We start from the raw sequence: 17,385 nt of genomic DNA, 5'->3' as shown, positions 1-17,385 counted from the left end.
AACGCTACTGGCTGAGGTAAAGAATTGTGGTATATATGTATATTTTCCCCGGGGTGCCCCCCTCCTGGGCGGGGGCGGCGGGCCCCGGCCTTGCTCCTCCCTGGACACACCGTGGGCCGGGTGGGTGGCTGCCTGGAGTGCGGAGGGGGTCTCCCTTGGGTGGTCCTGGCTCGTACCTGTGGTTAGGGGGGGGGGTGCCCGGAACTCCTGGGTGGTGATGGGGTGCTCGTCTGGGGCTGTGGGCGCCCTTCTCGGGTGGGGCCCTGCGTTGGGCTCTCCCGGCGGGGGGGCTGCTCTCCTGGTTGGGCTGGGGAGGTGCTCTTTTTCCACCCATGCCTCCCTGCCCTCTGGCTCTGGGGGCCTCGCGGCGGTCCTGCTGGCCCTGGCCTGGGTGGCGGATTTGGTCGCCCGGGGAGCGGTTTTTCCCTGCCTGCTCCCGTGTGGCGTTGGGGGGTTCCAGCTGCCGCTGCTGCTGCGGCTGGGGTCTTGGTGTGGGGATGGCTGGGCACTCTCCTTCCTTCTTTTCCCATTCCTCCATCCATTTTAGAAGAACATAAACACTCACCTGAACACAGGTGTTAGCTCACCTTTGCACTAATAGTTAAAGTAAAATATGTCCAACACAAGAGGCCCTCAGTTCTCATCTCATCTCATCAAGTTAAAAAAAAAAAAGAATTGTTGTATATCAAAAAGGAATTATTATAAGTTTGCTCCTTTGCTTTACTTTAGCTTTTACAGTGTGACTATGACTGTGGAGTAAATAAATGGGTTGGAATACCCCATAATAGTCCATCAGTTAACATCATTGAGTCCATCGTCTGATTCAAGTCCGGCTGGTCCAGGAGCAGATGTGGGGAAAGTTTTGATAATCCACTTGATAGGAGACAGAAAGAACATAGAATGTGGATGAAAACAAGTTTTAATGTTGATTGAAAATTAACATGTATATTTGAAAGCAGAAGATTATGGAGCTTTATCTCAAAACTGTGACTTTTGTTCTCATTTTAGTTAGGCAGTAAATCGTTCCTGGTTTTGCAGAAGTTGTTGTCTGTATTTGCTCCAAGTATGTCGACAGCGCCTCACGAAAGCAGCAGGACCAGAGGTAGAAGCTGACTGTTCCTGGTGGGGAAAAAGAGGAGGCTGGTAGCCATAGGCAGCTTAAAAAGGTGAATAACCAGAGGAATTTTGGAGGGTGTTGTGAGAATACTCAGCCCAGGGCAGCTGAGAAGACAAAGTGCTCGGGTTTTTGGCACACATGGCTCGTAATGTTTTCTCCAAATCCTAGTTGAAACGCTCTACCTGGCCGTTGGTTTGAGGATGGAAACCAGAACTCAGGCTGACCTTGATCCCAAGAAGCTTGCAGAACTCACTCCAGAAGGTGGCAACAAACTGCGGTCCTCGATCTGAAGTGATGTTTTGCGGAAGGCCATGTACACAAAACACACGCTAGGCGATTATAACAGCCAACTCCTTGGCTGATGGCAACTTCTGCAGAGGAACCGCATGAACCAGTTTGGAGAACCTGTCTATGGTGGTTAAGATGACAGTGTTACCTTTAGAGTTGGGTAACCCACTAATGAGGTCCATAGTGATATGGGACCAAGGTCTGGAGGGCACAGGTAGAGGTTGCAGGACACCGGCAGGTGGTTTTCTGGGTACCTTGACACTGGCACATACAGGACACGAAGACACGAAAGCCCTGATGTCAGAGGACACTGTGGGCCACCAAAACCGCTGGTCCACCAGGAACGTGGTTCTTGTCACTCTAGGACAGGGGTCAGGAACCTATGGCTCGCGAGCCATATATGGCTCTTATGATGGTCACATGTGGCTCGCAGACAAATCTTTAATTATACTTTTTTTTTCTTTTTTTCATTAGACCAGTCCTTCTCGGGCGGGATGCGATGCCAGAGGCCCGCAGTAGTAGCGGTGCTTGGAGAGAAAACTATCAGTTTACAAATCTCTATTATTTTACAGAGTTTGTACCACCCGGAAACCTGTGAATTGCTGTGCCTAAAACTGCGCGCTCCCGTCTCTGAGGAAGAGCAGTTGCGGAGACGGGATGTGTGAGGAAGAAAGCAGAGGGTGGGGGTTGGGGATGGGGGGCACAGGCAGTAGGTGAATTGCGTAGCGATTGTAAAACGTAAAACCCACTGCCCGTCACTCACTGCAGTGTGTGAGTGTGTGTTTGTCTCCACATCTGCATGTGATCAGTCTTTGTCACATCTAAAGAACATTCAGACCTAAGATCCCGTTTAAAGTCTCAACGCCTGCATGAAGCAGAAACTCACCACGTCTCAACCAGACTAGACAATCAGCAAAACTACTACGAGAAATACTCATCATTTATCAGCAACAGCGTAACAATGTTTTTCAAAGGAATCCATAGACTTATTGTACTTTAAAAATGTTGAAATTACATCAAAGGCACACATTCACTTGTATATTTATAAACATATTGTCGCGGACTGAGTTTAACTTGGCTGTTGGGCCGCTTTAAAAGTTCTGGAGTTCATTGAACGCATCAAGCAGAGATCTGATTGGCTCTCAGTTCTGTAGCTCAGCCTGTTGTTAGGTAGTTTGGACCAATGGGGTTCAGCTATGGGCCGAATAAGGGAAATGGGAGGGCTGGAGCGGGAGGGGGGAATATAAAGTTGGGAGAAGCGCTCTCGTCTCGGCGGGAGAGATTCAGGAGTTGCTGAATTAATTGTACGGCGTTTGTTGCGGTCTGCAATAACCAGAATAAAGAACCTTAAAAGAGGTTAAGCTTCCGTGGCTCAGTGTGGGAAAGGAACACTACATTATTGTATGGCTCTTTTGAAATTACATTTAAAAATATGTGGCGTTTATGGCTCTCTTGGCCAAAAAGGTTCCCGACCCCTGCTCTAGGATGACATGCCAACCGAGAGGAGTGACCCCACTTGAGAACTGCAGGCCGAAGAGAGGGAGGAACATACAGGCAGTTAGCAGGGCATCCAGCAGGGATGGCAGCCACATCAGGAACTGAAGACTTGACCCTGCGCTCCAAGGCCCACCGAGGGGCTCCTAGCACCAAATGGGGAGGAACAATGGTGGTGATTGCCATAGAATCCTCAGAATCCTCTTGCTGATACTGGCGTGAAAGAGCATCAGGCTTGATATTTTTACTGCCCGGTCGGTAGGAAAGGGAGAAATTAAACTTGTCGAAAAACAGGGCCCATCTGGCCTGGCGTGGATTAAGTGTCTTGGCTGGTTGAATATATTCCAGGTTTATGTGATCAGTCCAAACCAGAAACGGTTGTTCAGCCCCCTCCAACCGCCACTCTTCCAAGGCTAATTTAACTCCTAGCAGCTGTCTGTTCCCTATGTCATAATTTCTCTCTGCAGGAGTGAGCTTGCAGGAGAAATATGCGCAGGGATGGACTTTGTTATCAGACGCCCTCTGAGACAAAACAGTCCCCACTCCAGACTCAGACTCATCCACCTCCACAATGAATTGTTTGGAGGAGTCAGGTTGAGTCAGGACAGGAGCTGCAGAGAAACGTCTTTTCAGCTCGGCAAACACTTTATCTGCTCCCTCATCCCAGACGAAACGTACCTTAGCCGAGATGAGTCTGTGAAGAGGTGCAGCCACGCCACTGAAGCCTGGAATGAAACGCCTGTCAAAATTTGCAAACCCCAGGAAGCGCTGTAACTGCTTACGTCCAGAAGGAACAGGCCATTGCAGAACAGCTTTTTTTTTTGGTCAGAGTCCACAGGGATTCGAGCAGTGACAGTTCCTTAAAATGCTTCCAAAAACTCAGTATATAAAAAGCAGCAGTGGTTCCACCAGTGGGAGCGTCAGAAAGTCCCTGGTGATACAAGACCAACAAACAACATTAGCAAAAATAAAAACAGCTTAAAGGCAAGCGTAGGACTTGACCCTAGTAGGCCTACCAGACAGACTGTTTGCCACCTGGGTGGCGCTCAAATGCAGAGGCCGTAATTTTGCCTCTAATCTGTGCCTGCAGTTCTCATCTGGAGCTGAGACCAGTTTGTCAGCATGAGGCACCGATCGAACTCCTGTAAACAGCCTACCCCCGCTACATTACCTGTGAGGTATAGGGCTGCACGATATGAGGAAAACTTGCGATGTGCGATTATAGTGATCAATATTGCGATGACGATATGACTTGCGGTATATGAAAAAATAGCAAAACAACTAAAGAAAGTTGCATTTCACTGCAGGTGTATAATTTAAATAAGAGTCAAAATAGCTTCAATTATACTCCAAATGACCGTCGACTACATAAGAAGTCAACATTTAACATAAAAGCTCCATCTGATTGGTCAAACACATAAAGTTCCTTAAAAATCAATCAAAAATCATTAAATACTTCAAGCTGCCATAGAATTGTTTTAACACATTTAAGGTTAACAATTTATTGCGATTTTGGCAGACTTTTCCGATATGGATATTGCACAGCTTGAAATCGTGATAGTGATAAATTTGCAATTTATAGTGCAGGCCTACTGTGAGGCTAATCGGAGGAGCGCGACAGGAAGTGGTTCCAATGGCCAAATGCTGACCATGACCAACTGAGGGCTTGTTGGCCTTTTTATAGCGCCCCATGCGGCCACTACCTGCAATTATCCTCCCCACCGCACCTGAGCCAATTAATCCTGCCACAATAAACAAAAAGATGAAGTTTAATTTCTTGAAGGTGAAAACTCTGATAATCAGAAAACACTGAAATCAGAACAGTGATCTTTAATAAAGTCTTTCAAACTGAACATGAACAGTTACTTTAAACCCAAAAACAATGAAAAATGAATCTTGTCCACTTGAGAAACTATTCAGTGAGTCTCTACTGTTTGAATGGATCTCCACCTGAAGGCTGATGCTCAACTAGACCCTCAGCAACCAAACCAGCAGATGCAGTTAGTTGTTGACTAAAGGAAGAGATTCTCTGACTCCTGTTTCTCTGCATCTAAACATCCAAAAAGCTTCTCTTTTCTTCAGTAGATCCATGTCAGTCCAACTGTTTGAACAGTTTCAAGCTGTTTCAGATTCAAGAAATCCAAACCTCAGAGTCAGAAATCTGAATTATTTAGAGATAAAATGATCAAACAAATCAAACTTTAATATTCAACTTTTTAATGTTGATTTGGAGACAGTGGTGTTGTTAGACACTGATGCTATGAAGCTACAAAGCTATGATGAAATGCTAAAGAGCTGTTCTGTGTGTCACTAATGTGTTTTCAAGGACCAGTTTAAAGTCTGACAATATTTTTAAACACCGAACTTTTAGACGTGACGGATGAATACAGCTACATTAATTACAGGACATTTATAAAACATTTTATGTTCTAAGTGACAGAGTTAAATCCAATGTTTATTAACAGTGTCTTTGTAAAATTACAAAGCTGGTGTTGAACCCCCCTTCCCTTGAGAGAGTTCTGCATCTTTACTGTCATTGACACAATGACATTAATCCAACATTTTATGATGTTTTCCAGCTGTTTTTATTATTTCATATAATCTATAATCATCTGAAGGCAGAGTTAAAAAATGTGCAAAAAAATTTGTTTAGCTGGTAGATTTTTTATATCTACTGGCACAACTTGATCAGTGACTAGAAAATAGAATTCCAGCTCTAACCTACAACGACATCACTGAGCTTCAGAAAGAAGCATTTTCTAAATGTTCCAGAGTCTCTGTCCTGGACTTTTAGGAACTGATCCTTCCAGAATGTGAATGTGGATTTGAGCTTCTTCATGGTCTCCATCTGCAGTTTTCATTGAATCAGCTTCTCTAGTTACAGAAACACAAACTGCTCTGGTTCAGAGAAATGTTCTGTTCAGACAGAATGGGATTGAAACCCAAAGTGTGGTTTTCTCAGAGGAGCAGAGATCTTTCTGCTTCTGTTTGACTGCATGAAAGCAGCAGAGACCAGAAGTGAGACAGAAAGTCTGAGAGTGGAAGTGAGCTCTGAATGCTGAATGTGTCTGTGTTTGGACTCCCAGCAGAACTGTGCTGCTCTCTCATGTTCCTGTGGTTTCAGGAGGAGCAGAAGAAAACAGACTGATGGACTTCAGGATAACTGAACACGTGCACAACTCTACATTTCCTCTTTCATGCTGTCACTTTCTGCATGAATCTTTCATCTAATAACTGCAGGAATATTTGTCATTTTCTTCTCTCATTTCACACAGCAGTTCACCAAGTTCCTCCACTGCAGACAGAGACAGTCATGTTGATCTGAACATTAGAGAAACTCATCATGGAGCTGAAATATGATCCTGATTCACTCAGATGACACTTTAACAGCACACAGGTTTTTGGAGCACACTTTCTCACTGTGTGTCAGGGGATTACTACATCTTTGGATCTGGAACTGGACTGTTTGTAACAGATAAGAAGAACCATTTCTGCTCCTTCAGCTGTTTGATTGTAGAAAATGTGTTTCAAGTCAGTTTCTGCTGCTTCAGCTTCACATGTTAGTTTGTTCATCATTAGCAGAGAATTCATCAAGCAGCCATTGTTCCAGAAGAAAAGCTGAATCATTTCTGCAAACATGTTGAAATCTCACTGAACAACTAAACTGATTCTTGATTTCTGCAAATCTGAGTGATGTTCCAAATATTTAGAGTTTGATGGTCTCACTGATTCTGGAACATCTGCTGGTTTCTGAGAACAAGATCAGATCTGAGCTTCAACTGAATTGAACTGAAGTTTGGAAACAAAACGGAAGAAAATGATTTTAGGGAGAAAATGGTTCTTTAAAAAAAATCTTATAAACTACCCCTTATTTGAAATTAGTTTGACATTTATTAAAGTAATTCTCAAAAGAAAAACAAATTTGATTTTTTTTAAATCGTTTGTTGAGAACATGTTATTTTCTTTTCCTTAAAGAACATTCATGATTAAAAAAGGTTATAAAGATAAGCTGTCCATCTTCTGCCCCTCTTACTGGGACGCAGCAACGGGCGAGTTACACTACACTTTTGGACTATAGGACTGTAGGACTGTAGTACACCCCGGGCTTTTTAAACTCGCTTTTCACTCAGAAGAAGAGAGCAAGTATTTACGTGCTTGTCAGAATCATACAAAGAAATCATCACCAGTGGCTCTAGCTCCAGTTCCAGCGATGAAGAAATTATTGTTCTGTTGAAAGATGAAAGATGCCGGAAAAGACCCCGATTTTGGGTACATCCTATAGTTACGAGAAGAGAAGAACATCGGGAGTTTTATCGACTGGTACAAGAGCTGAAAATGTATCATGAGCGTTTAGGGGGATATTTTAGAATGTCTGTCATTATTCGTGGCAGTGTAGATGCTATTTTGCGTCTATCTTCTTCGCTGGTATGTGTGCTCAGAAAACCAGTTTTGTGTTTGAGCGCCCCCATGCTGCGTTTTACTGTAACTTCAGAAGCCCTAGACAGGTGCGCAAAAGTGCCATTCTAATTGGTCGTATAATTTTTGACGCAGAGTGTCAAACCAATAAAACGAACCCGTGGCGTTTTTCGCGTCGGTTCGCACACTCACATTGGTGCCCTTTGTTTAGTCATGAGGCGTTAAACGTCGACGAATATCGTGCGTGAAATTCGTCCCGGTGTGTACAGGCCTTAAACTTGGGCTGACGTGTCTGCTTGTTCTTGGGAGCCGCAAGGCAAAGAGACGGACTCTGATGATGACCAAAGGGAAGCTGACTTGTTTCATAGAAATGTAGCCCAGCTGTTCATTTCAGATACAGAAGATGAAGACTTTGATGGATTTTTGGATGCTAATTGATGACTGAAAAAATAAAAATAAATCACAACCGACTCTTTGCTCTTGGTGCCTTTTAAAACACACACCAGCATGCATGTTTTACCGGTATGTGTTAGCATTAAATACAGGAAAAAACACCCATAACTGAAACTGGGCCGTTTAATCCAGTGCTGTTGTATTGTAAGGAGAGGATTGTGTTATGTGAAAAATAATATGGCTTTAATTGTTAATTGTGCGCTCACACACACACACGGTCCCCATCATACACGCCCCCCAAAGAAATAAACGGCTTCTAGCCTGTTCCATAGCAACGTTGTCCTGCTTCATTAGTTACCGTTTGCGTCCGGGCCGGGACGGGACGGGACCGGACATAACAGCGGCTTCCGACTACGGTCTGAAGACTGAGGCTGAAAGGTAACACGCTGACAGCAAAATAAGCACACAAAAAGCACCTTAATAAGTCATGTGATCTCAGTTGGTGGTGTCCTGAATTGACGTCACTGACGTACGACTCGCATTTACTGGGGAATATCCGATTTGTCTGCTTACATGGCACACAGAAATGCACGTATCCGATTCGTTTCCGATTTATTTCCACATATGAATGAGGCCTGTATCCGATCTGAGAAAAACGGAATCCATGCGCTTTTGTCCTGCTTACACGTTCACCGGTCATATCCGATCTGTGCCACATGAGAGGAAAAAATCGGAATTGGGTCTCTTGAACCATGCAGTGTAAAGGCGGCCTTAGTTGTCTTTACGCTCGTTCAATTAATGGCACCGATGAAACGCCATAGTGTTTACTGATGACGGTTTGATGTGAAGCTGAATCCAGTGAGTGAAGTGAACTTTGTGCTGCATTGATGAGGAGTTTAGTGATCAGAGTTCATGGAGTTTCCAGGATCAGACTGAATGCATTTCTGGAAGCTGCTGTTGACTGTGTGAGTGTGTGTCTGTGCTGCTTGTTGCTGCTGTCAAACTTCAGATGAGTCCGTAGTGAAGCCCGTGGTGAGCGTGTACCCAGCAGCATCCAGAGTCCATGTGGAGGGGAGCAGCTCCCTGCTGTGTCTGGCCTCAGCCATGTTTCCTCCTGTGGTCCAGTTCTCCTGGAAAAGACAGAAGAACAACGGACCACTGGAGGACCTGACCTCTGAAGAGCAGCTGGATCTCAGAGAGTCGGGACACAGCGCCTCCATCCTGCTGCTCCATCAGCAAGAGGACAGCTCCTATAAATACATCTGCTCCGTCAAACATGAGGGGGGCACAGTGGAGGCCCAAACACAACAAGGTAATGAAGGCTTGGTGACTGTGTTCAACAGAGATTCAGCTTCATGCTGACTCTTTCTGACTCTTTCTCTGTTTCAGAGGTTCCTGCACTTCCAGCTGCAGGTTCCACAGCAGCTCCAACATCCCATCCAGCAGCTCCAACATCCCATCCAGCATCTTCCAGCATTCTAGCAGAGGGAACAGCCTCTGTTCCTCCTCTGGACCTGGTGAAGCTGTCCTTCCAGTCTGAGTGCAGGGTGAAGCTGCTCTGCCTGCTGTACTCAGTGCTGATAGTGAAGAGTCTGGTGTACTGCTGTGGACTCTCTCTGCTGATGATCCTCAGAAACAAGGGAGCATCCACCAACTCCAGACATGCTGAATGACTGTTTTCTGCTCGTCTTTTCTCTCCATCAAATCTCCTCCTTTCATCTCATTCATCACTTTGATCACAGTTCTCAAATGTTCTTCATGACTTGCTGTAGATCCTTCATCAAACTGTCAGCTGTGTTGTAGAGATGGAACTTTGCAGTTTTCTGCTTTTTCATTTACATTTTCTGTTTATACACATTGATACATATTCTTACATTTTATTTGCAACAATATTCTCAATAAACTCAAAGACAATTTTCCTGTTTGAAGACATTTAACTGTAAGTTTGTGATTCTTTCAAGAACATCAACAAATCAAAAGTTTCCATGCAGCAGAATAAAGACAGAGAGCAGAGAGGAGGGAGGTTGATGAGTGAACAGCAGCAGATATGAATCTGCTCTCAGTGGTTTGGATTACAGGAAATGCTGCTGACAGACAATCAAACTGCCTGCAGATGTGTGTGTTTGTGCTCTGCAGCCTTCACACCATGAACTCTGGTTACACAATTTAAAACAAACACAAAAGAAATACACAAACATTATTTTTGTCTTTCTGATTATGACAAATATTCTCCTGTGTTGTGTTTTAGACATTGGTTTCAGTGAATATAGAATCCCAAATCCCAAAATACATGTATTCATATTTTATTTCTTCATGAGGATTCTGAATTCAGAGCTTTAAATGAATCATCACTTCCATTGTCTCTAATCATGGGTAGAGGAGAGAGGGTAAAGAGGGGAAGATGGAGAGGATAAAAACAAAAAATCATGAACCAGAAGAAAGAATATCTAAAAAAAGACAACAACTAAAGTTGTTTGAAACGTAACATTATTAATGCTGTTCTTAAGAGAAGACTGAGGCATTGTTCTGAAGTTTACCACTAGAGGGCGCCATCGTTCTTTGAATAATTCCAATTCTAAAGTGTAAACAGAAGTAAACAGAGCAGCAAACACAATATTTGAAAGAACAGTTTGAGTTTCTAAGCTTAAGTGTGCGTCCATGAGAGCAGTGAGACAATTTTATTTTATTTTATTTTATTTTATTTATTTATTTATTTATTTTTTTTTAACTTGTCCTGTCCAACAGCTAGGCAAACAGATGAGAGCTGAGGGCCTCTTGTGTTGGACATATTTTATTTTAACAAGAGGGGTTATTCATCTTCAGACAAACCAAAGGTATGTCTGAATAAACCCCTTTTGTAATTGAGGCCAAACTTTATTAATTTCAATCATGTTTGAAAATCTTTGGTGTTGGACCGGACGGAAAAGGAAAGAGGGGAAGAAGAGAGAGGGACGTTAGAGAGAGGGGGGGGTAGGAGGGTGATAATCGGAGGGGAAAGGGGATAAGACCATGAAGCAGCATAGAGCAGACAGACTTACTGGTTGTTTATCGTTACGGTACGGTTCAAATGTAGTACAAAAAGGGCGGGGCCTGTTCACACACACTCAAATATTATCAACACACCTGCTAGCCGCAAAAATGTCCACATGTCAAAATGTACACAAAACAGATAGTGTTCACGAACGCATACCTATGCCTTTAAACCAACTAGTGTGAAATCTTTCATTCATTCAATCATACAAACTGTTAGTGCAAAGGTGAGCCAACACCTGTGCTCAGGTGAGTGTTTATGTTCTTCTAAAATGGATGGTGGAATGTGAAAAGAAGGAGGAGGAGCGCCCAGCCACCCCCACACCCACACCCCCGCCGCAGCAGCAGCGGCAGCCGGAATTCCCCCAACGCCACACGGGAACAGGCAGGGAACAACCGCCCCCCGGGCGACCAAGACCGCCACCCAGGCCAGGGCCAGCAGGACCGCCGCGAGGCCCCCAGAGCCAGAGAGCAGGGAGGCGCAGAGGGAAAGAGAGCGCCGCCCCAGCCCAGCCAGGAAAGCAGCCCCCCGCCGCGCCGGAAGAGCCCAACGCAGGGCCCCACCGGAGAGGGACGCCCACAGCCCCAGACGAGCACCCCACCACCACCCAGGAGTTCCAGGCATCCCCCCGCCCCGACCCCAGGTACGAGCCAGGACCCCCCAAGGGAGACCCGCTCCGCACTCCAGGCAGCCACCCACCCGGCCCACGATGAGTGAGACAATTTTAGTGTTTTTTTTGGGTGTGGACATTTTCTGCTACTAAACAAGTTAAGCTAGTTTTAGTTAGAAGTTATAGAATATTGGATTTAATTAGTTCCTACAGTTAATATCATAAGTTTTCTGTGTATAACATTCTGGGTATAATAATGCTATAAGAGGTTTGTGGAATGTTTCCAAATGCAGATCCAACAGGCTAAGTGGTTATTATGAAGACATCCTGTTGCTAAATTATTGAATCATGAATATTAATATTTTGGGTTTGTTTATTGAATTTGGTTTATTATAATTGTATTATTTGTTTTCTTTATTCTGTTGTAGAACCACACACACAGACACATGAGCAAAACAGGCTCCTGAGTCGCGGGTTGCCGACCCCTGGTTTAGAATCTTCCATTATAAAGTAACTGAAATATCTCTGAAACCATTACTTTTCATTTAAAGCAGCTGGAGAGCGCCCCCACATGGCTGTTTAGGAACTTCCCTGTGTTAACAGATGAGAATCATTGATATTTTTCTCTAGACATAAACAGTGTAGAAAACATTTCCAGCAGCTTCCAGCATCAACATGAGTTCATCATGGATCACAGAGATTCATCAAGAAACAGAACATGAATTGATACTTGTGTATTTTCTCCACAGCTGTTAAACAGCAGATAACAGTGTGTGTTTGTGAGTTCAGCATCAGGCTGAGTGTGTTTGTGGAACATGAATGTGTTTGTGCATCATGTGACCCAGATTCTCTTCATCTGCTGTCAGATTCAAATCAGGAAGATGAAACCACACAGCAGCTTCAGCTGAGCTGTCCGTCTGCAGCAGCAGTCTTCTCTGTGAGCTGCAGGGGCTGATGGGAGCTTGGAGGAGGAGTCCCAAAGAACGTGGTCCTGCTCTCATCTCACAGCTCTCAGGTCCTTCTTTGTCCTCAGCTGCATCAGAACACCACTTCTCCTCAGGTTGAGCAGAGGAAACACGGCTGAACAAAATGCTTTTCCTCCCAGCTGCTCTGTGCTGTCTGTGTTCAGGTGAGTGTTTGCAGCCAATCAGGAGCCAACCAGGTCTACCTGGAACAAACACTGTCATCCTGATCTTCACCTGTCTGTCTGTGTCTCTGCAGCACTGGTTGCCATGGCAGCAGAGCTGATTCAGGAGGATTTAACATTGACCAGGAGAGTTGGTCAAAGTGTCTCTTTCAGCTGTGGAGGAATTCGGGAGTGTGGTAGCAGCTTCAGATTCTGGTACCAGAAGAAAGAAACAGAAGCATTTAAAATAATTCTTTATTTTCTTGAAGGCAGTTGTGGAATCAATAAACCTTATAATCATCCTCAACAAGATGATTTCAATGCTGAAAACACCCAGAGTGGATGTGAATTGAAGATCAACAAAGTCAAAGTGGATCATTCAGCCTCCTACTACTGCAGCTGCTATAAATACTATATCCACAGTGAGAAATGATCCCTGCAGGCTGAACAAAAACCTGCAGATGAACAAATGTTAGTGTTTGTGACAGAAAGAGAGCAGGAAACCACAGCCAGGTTCACATGTTTCACCTCCATCTCACACAGACTCACAAACTCACTGAACTGAGGATTAAGGCACCAAAAGAAAACACAATCAAATCAAACTTTATTTGTAAAACAAAAAGTGCTTTTCATGACACAGCTCAAAGTGTTTTACAGCTAAAAATCAACCCACCCCATTGCCCCCCCTCCTCCTCTATTGACACATTGACCCCATGACCCCACACACAATGAATCCAGACATGAAATCATGACTGTAGTTCTAAAAGAAACTCATGGATTGACTCTGCAGGAAATGAAATGAAATCCTGAAATCATGAACCTGTTCTAATTCCTTTGTTCCTTTGTCCAAATGTGTGGAGAATAAATGATCTCTTTCTGAGTTTCCTGAATGCAGAAACCAGAGTGACAGCTTCTGCAGACACAGAAACTCAGAAATCAGTGAGTCTGAAAAAGCTGAGCTTTCAGTCTGCTTTCAATGCAGTGATTAGCAGCTGCTCAGAGAAACACACAAAACAAAGAAGACTGTGGATCTGGCAAAGTCCTGACAATCTGTTTTTTCCAGATGATTCCTTGATGGACTGCTCACCATCTTCTGTCCTTTTGTCCACCTGCTAAACCTCCAGAAAAGTCCACATAGCTGTCAATGCTTAGTCAGCCTTTAGAGAACATCTGCTGCTCTGCAGCCTTCAGATCCACTGAACTGAACTGTTTCTCTGCTTCTCCTTATTTTCAGACTGGAAATAGAAAAAACTCCAGTTTGAACATCAGTGTGAGAACAAACACATTCAACATTCCAGGCCTGTTATTTCTCTAACCACAGTTTTCTAACATGTTGGAAAACAGCAACTGGAAACATTTAGAAACACAAACCATTTACAGATTTAGAATGACATTTAGGAAGGAAACTGTGATGGAAATAAAATCATTTGAACACAGATTATTATTTATCTATATTTTTACTTTTTCATTTTTTACATGATCCATTACAGCTATAAATTATACTCATTTTCTGAATGAAAAATGATTCATTTCCTTGTTTGGAAGCAGCAGTGTGCTGTGGGTCTGGAATCAGAAGCGGTGAGTCTCATCCTCTCTTTCCTCGTCCTTCTACCTGCTTTCCCTCTCAGAGTCAGACTATCTGTTCTGTAGACTTGATAGTAGGGACGCCCTAGAGCAGTGGTGGACAAACTTTCTGACTCATGAGCAACAGATGCTTCTAAAGTTTGACAGAAGGGCCGGTCCAGGAGCAGATGAGGGGAGTGTTTTTGTAATCCACCTGATAAGAGAAAGAAAGAAGAGTTGTGTTTGAATCATTAGAAAATGACTATCATTTCATTTTATTTTGAGGATTCGAGCAAAAAACAACAAAATGGAACATGCGTGACGCGCCCCTCTCTGGGAACTAAACAGAGTGCAATAAAACGCAGCCTGATTTTATAAAAAAGAAAAAACAGCAGCCTTTTGAAAAGGTAAATTATATAAAATCAAATTAATACAGTTTAAGTTTGATTTTTGTGCTAATGCCAAGCAAGTCAGTGCACGGGTAAAACCTAGCAGCATCCTCTTCTTTAGCTGTACATCTCTGCAAAGACAGTCAGCTGCACTTGAATGACAGAACAGTTTCAAGCATTTGAGGCGCCTGCAGACTTTCATTCAGCTCGCTCAGGTGGCTTGTCATATCCACCAAAAAGTGCAGCTTTTTGAGCTACTCAGTATCTTCCAGTTGCAGGTAGTTCAGGTCTTAGCTTTTCAGGAATGTATTCACGTGTTCGAAACAGACGAAAAAGCGACAAAAAACCTCCCCCTGGACAGCCATCGGACTGTTGTGTAGCAGGAGATCAGAATATTCGCTTTCAACTTCATCAAGCAACGCATGGAACTGACGGCGGTTCCATTTACATCAGCCACCTGCCTAGCGGTCCGCTGAAAGTAAAAAAAAAACAAAAACAAGCCGTGCTGGTAGAAATTTGTGTCGCAGGCTATGAAGCAAATCTTCGTTGACAGAAATGTTGAAATTTAATATTTATTCTACACATTTTTTCAGCATTGGGAAACGTTAAGAATGTTTGTGTCTTGTTTGTCCTCCTACAGAAACCATATTAAAACAAAAAATATATTTCTCTCCTCCATCTTTTTACATTTTCAAAATATTTTGAAAATGCTCCAGGGAGCCACTAGGGCAGCTCCCTGGTCAGGTGGGTCTAGATGACCCAACTCCCGATGGTAAAGTGCTTAGCACAAGGGTTAACAATGTGCAGCTACTTGGATTCTGCATACTCAGCATAAACATGTTTTTTTCTTTCTTGATGATCCAGAAAAAATAGATCAAACTAAAGAAAAAGATGAAGTTTAATTTCTTGAAGGTGAAAACTCTGATAATCAGAAAACACTGAAATCAGAACAGTGATCTTTAATAAAGTCTTTCAAACTGAACATGAACAGTTACTTTAAACCCGAAAACAATGAAAAATGAATCTTGTCCACTTGAGAAACTATTCAGTGAGTCTCTACTGTTTGAATGGATCTCCACCTGAAGGCTGATGCTCAACTAGACCCTCAGCAACCAAACCAGCAGATGCAGTTAGTTGTTGACTAAAGGAAGAGATTCTCTGACTCCTGTTTCTCTGCATCTAAACATCCAAAAAGCTTCTCTTTTCTTCAGTAGATCCATGTCAGTCCAACTGTTTGAACAGTTTCAAGCTGTTTCAGCTCCAAGAAATCCAAACCTCAGAGTCAGAAATCTGAATTATTTAGAGTCAAAATGATTAAAAAGATCAAACTGTCATTTACATCTTTTCAATGTTTATTTAAAGTTTTGATTTGGAGACAGTGGTGTTGTTAGACACTGATGCTATGAAGCTGTGAAGCTACAACGCTGTGATGAAATGCTAAAGAGCTGTTCTGTGTGTCACTAATGTGTTTTCAAGGAGCAGTTTAAAGTCTGACAATAATTTTAAACACTGGACTTTAAGACGGATAAACGGATAAATACAGCTAATTTAATAATAGGACATTCATAAAACCTTTTATGTTCTAAGTAACAGAATTGAATCCACTGTTTATTAACAGCGTCTTTGTAACATTACAAAGATAAAGTGCGTGAATCAATCCTTGTTTTCTCTGCATGTTTCACTTTGAGTTTTGAAATTCTTTAGAAGTCAAAAGCATAAACAATTTTTATTCTGACTTTTTTCTGTTATCATTCAACGTATTATCATTGTATGAAGTAAACTTCTTAGGTTTTTCTGTGTTAAATAAATTGGCCGGTAAAAAATGTGTCTGGTTGATTTTTTTAATTTACTTGCCAACTTGATCGTTGACTAGAAAGTAGAATTTCAGCTCTAACCTACAACACAGCAGAGCTTCAGAAAGAAGCATTTTCTAAATGTTCCAGAGTCTCTGTCCTGGACTTTTAGGAACTGATCCTTCCAGAATGTGAATGTGGATTTGAGCTTCTTCATGGTCTCCATCTGCAGTTTTCATTGAATCAGCTTCTCTAGTTTCAGAAACACAAACTGCTCTGGTTCAGAGAAATGTTCTGTTCAGACTGAATGGGATTGAAACCCAAAGTGTGGTTTTCTCAGAGGAGCAGAGATCTTTCTGCTTCTGTTTGACTGCATGAAAGCAGCAGAGACCAGAAGTGAGACAGAAACTCTGAGAGTGGAAGTGAGCTCTGAATGCTGAATGTGTCTGTGTTTGGACTCCCAGCAGAACTGTGCTGCTCTCTCATGTTCCTGTGGTTTCAGGAGGAGCAGAAGAAAACAGACTGATGGACTTCAAGATAACTGAACACGTGCACAACTCTACATTTCCTCTTTCATGCTGTCACTTTCTGCATGAATCTTTCATCTAATAACTGCAGGAATATTTGTCATTTTCTTCTCTCATTTCACACAGCAGTTCACCAAGTTCCTCCACTGCAGACAGAGACAGTCATGTTGATCTGAACATTAGAGAAACTCATCATGGAGCTGAAATATGATCCTGATTCACTCAGATGACACTTTAACAGCACACAGGTTTTTGTAACACACTTTCTCAATGTGTGGGAGCTATTACTATTACATCTTTGGACCTGGAACTGGACTGTTTGTAACGGGTAAGAAGAACCATTTCTGCTCCTTCAGCTGTTTGATTGTAGAAAATGTGTTTCAAGTCAGTTTCTGCTGCTTCAGCTTCACATGTTAGTTTGTTCATCATTAGCAGAGAATTCATCAAGCAGCCATTGTTCCAGAAGAAAAGCTGAATCATTTCTGCAAACATGTTGAAATCTCACTGAACAACTAAACTGATTCTTGATTTCTGTAAATCTGAGTGATGTTCCAAATATTTAGAGTTTGATGGTCTCACTGATTCTGGAACATCTGCTGGTTTCTGAGAACAAGATCAGATCTGAGCTTCAACTGAAT

General features: G+C 42.9%; 1 protein-coding gene across 1 annotated transcript; it reads left to right on the top strand.

Moving 5' to 3' along the window:
- The first annotated feature begins 1,540 nt into the window (after positions 1–1,540).
- LOC144986784 (uncharacterized) lies at positions 1,541–9,491 on the top strand. The gene is made up of 3 exons (XM_078934849.1): positions 1,541–1,619; positions 8,679–9,020; positions 9,152–9,491. The coding sequence occupies exons 1-3, from the start codon at positions 1,541–1,543 to the stop codon at positions 9,379–9,381; spliced, it is 651 nt and encodes a 216-aa protein (XP_078790975.1). The 3' UTR covers positions 9,382–9,491.
- The last annotated feature ends 7,894 nt before the right edge of the window (positions 9,492–17,385 follow it).

Source organism: Oryzias latipes, chromosome 17, assembly GCF_053564925.1.
Source record: "Oryzias latipes strain Hd-rR chromosome 17, Olatipes_Hd-rR_3.1".
NCBI classification, from domain to species: Eukaryota; Metazoa; Chordata; class Actinopteri; order Beloniformes; family Adrianichthyidae; genus Oryzias; species Oryzias latipes.
Note: the sequence above shows the minus strand (reverse complement) of the source record. Positions and strands in the feature narration are given on the sequence as shown.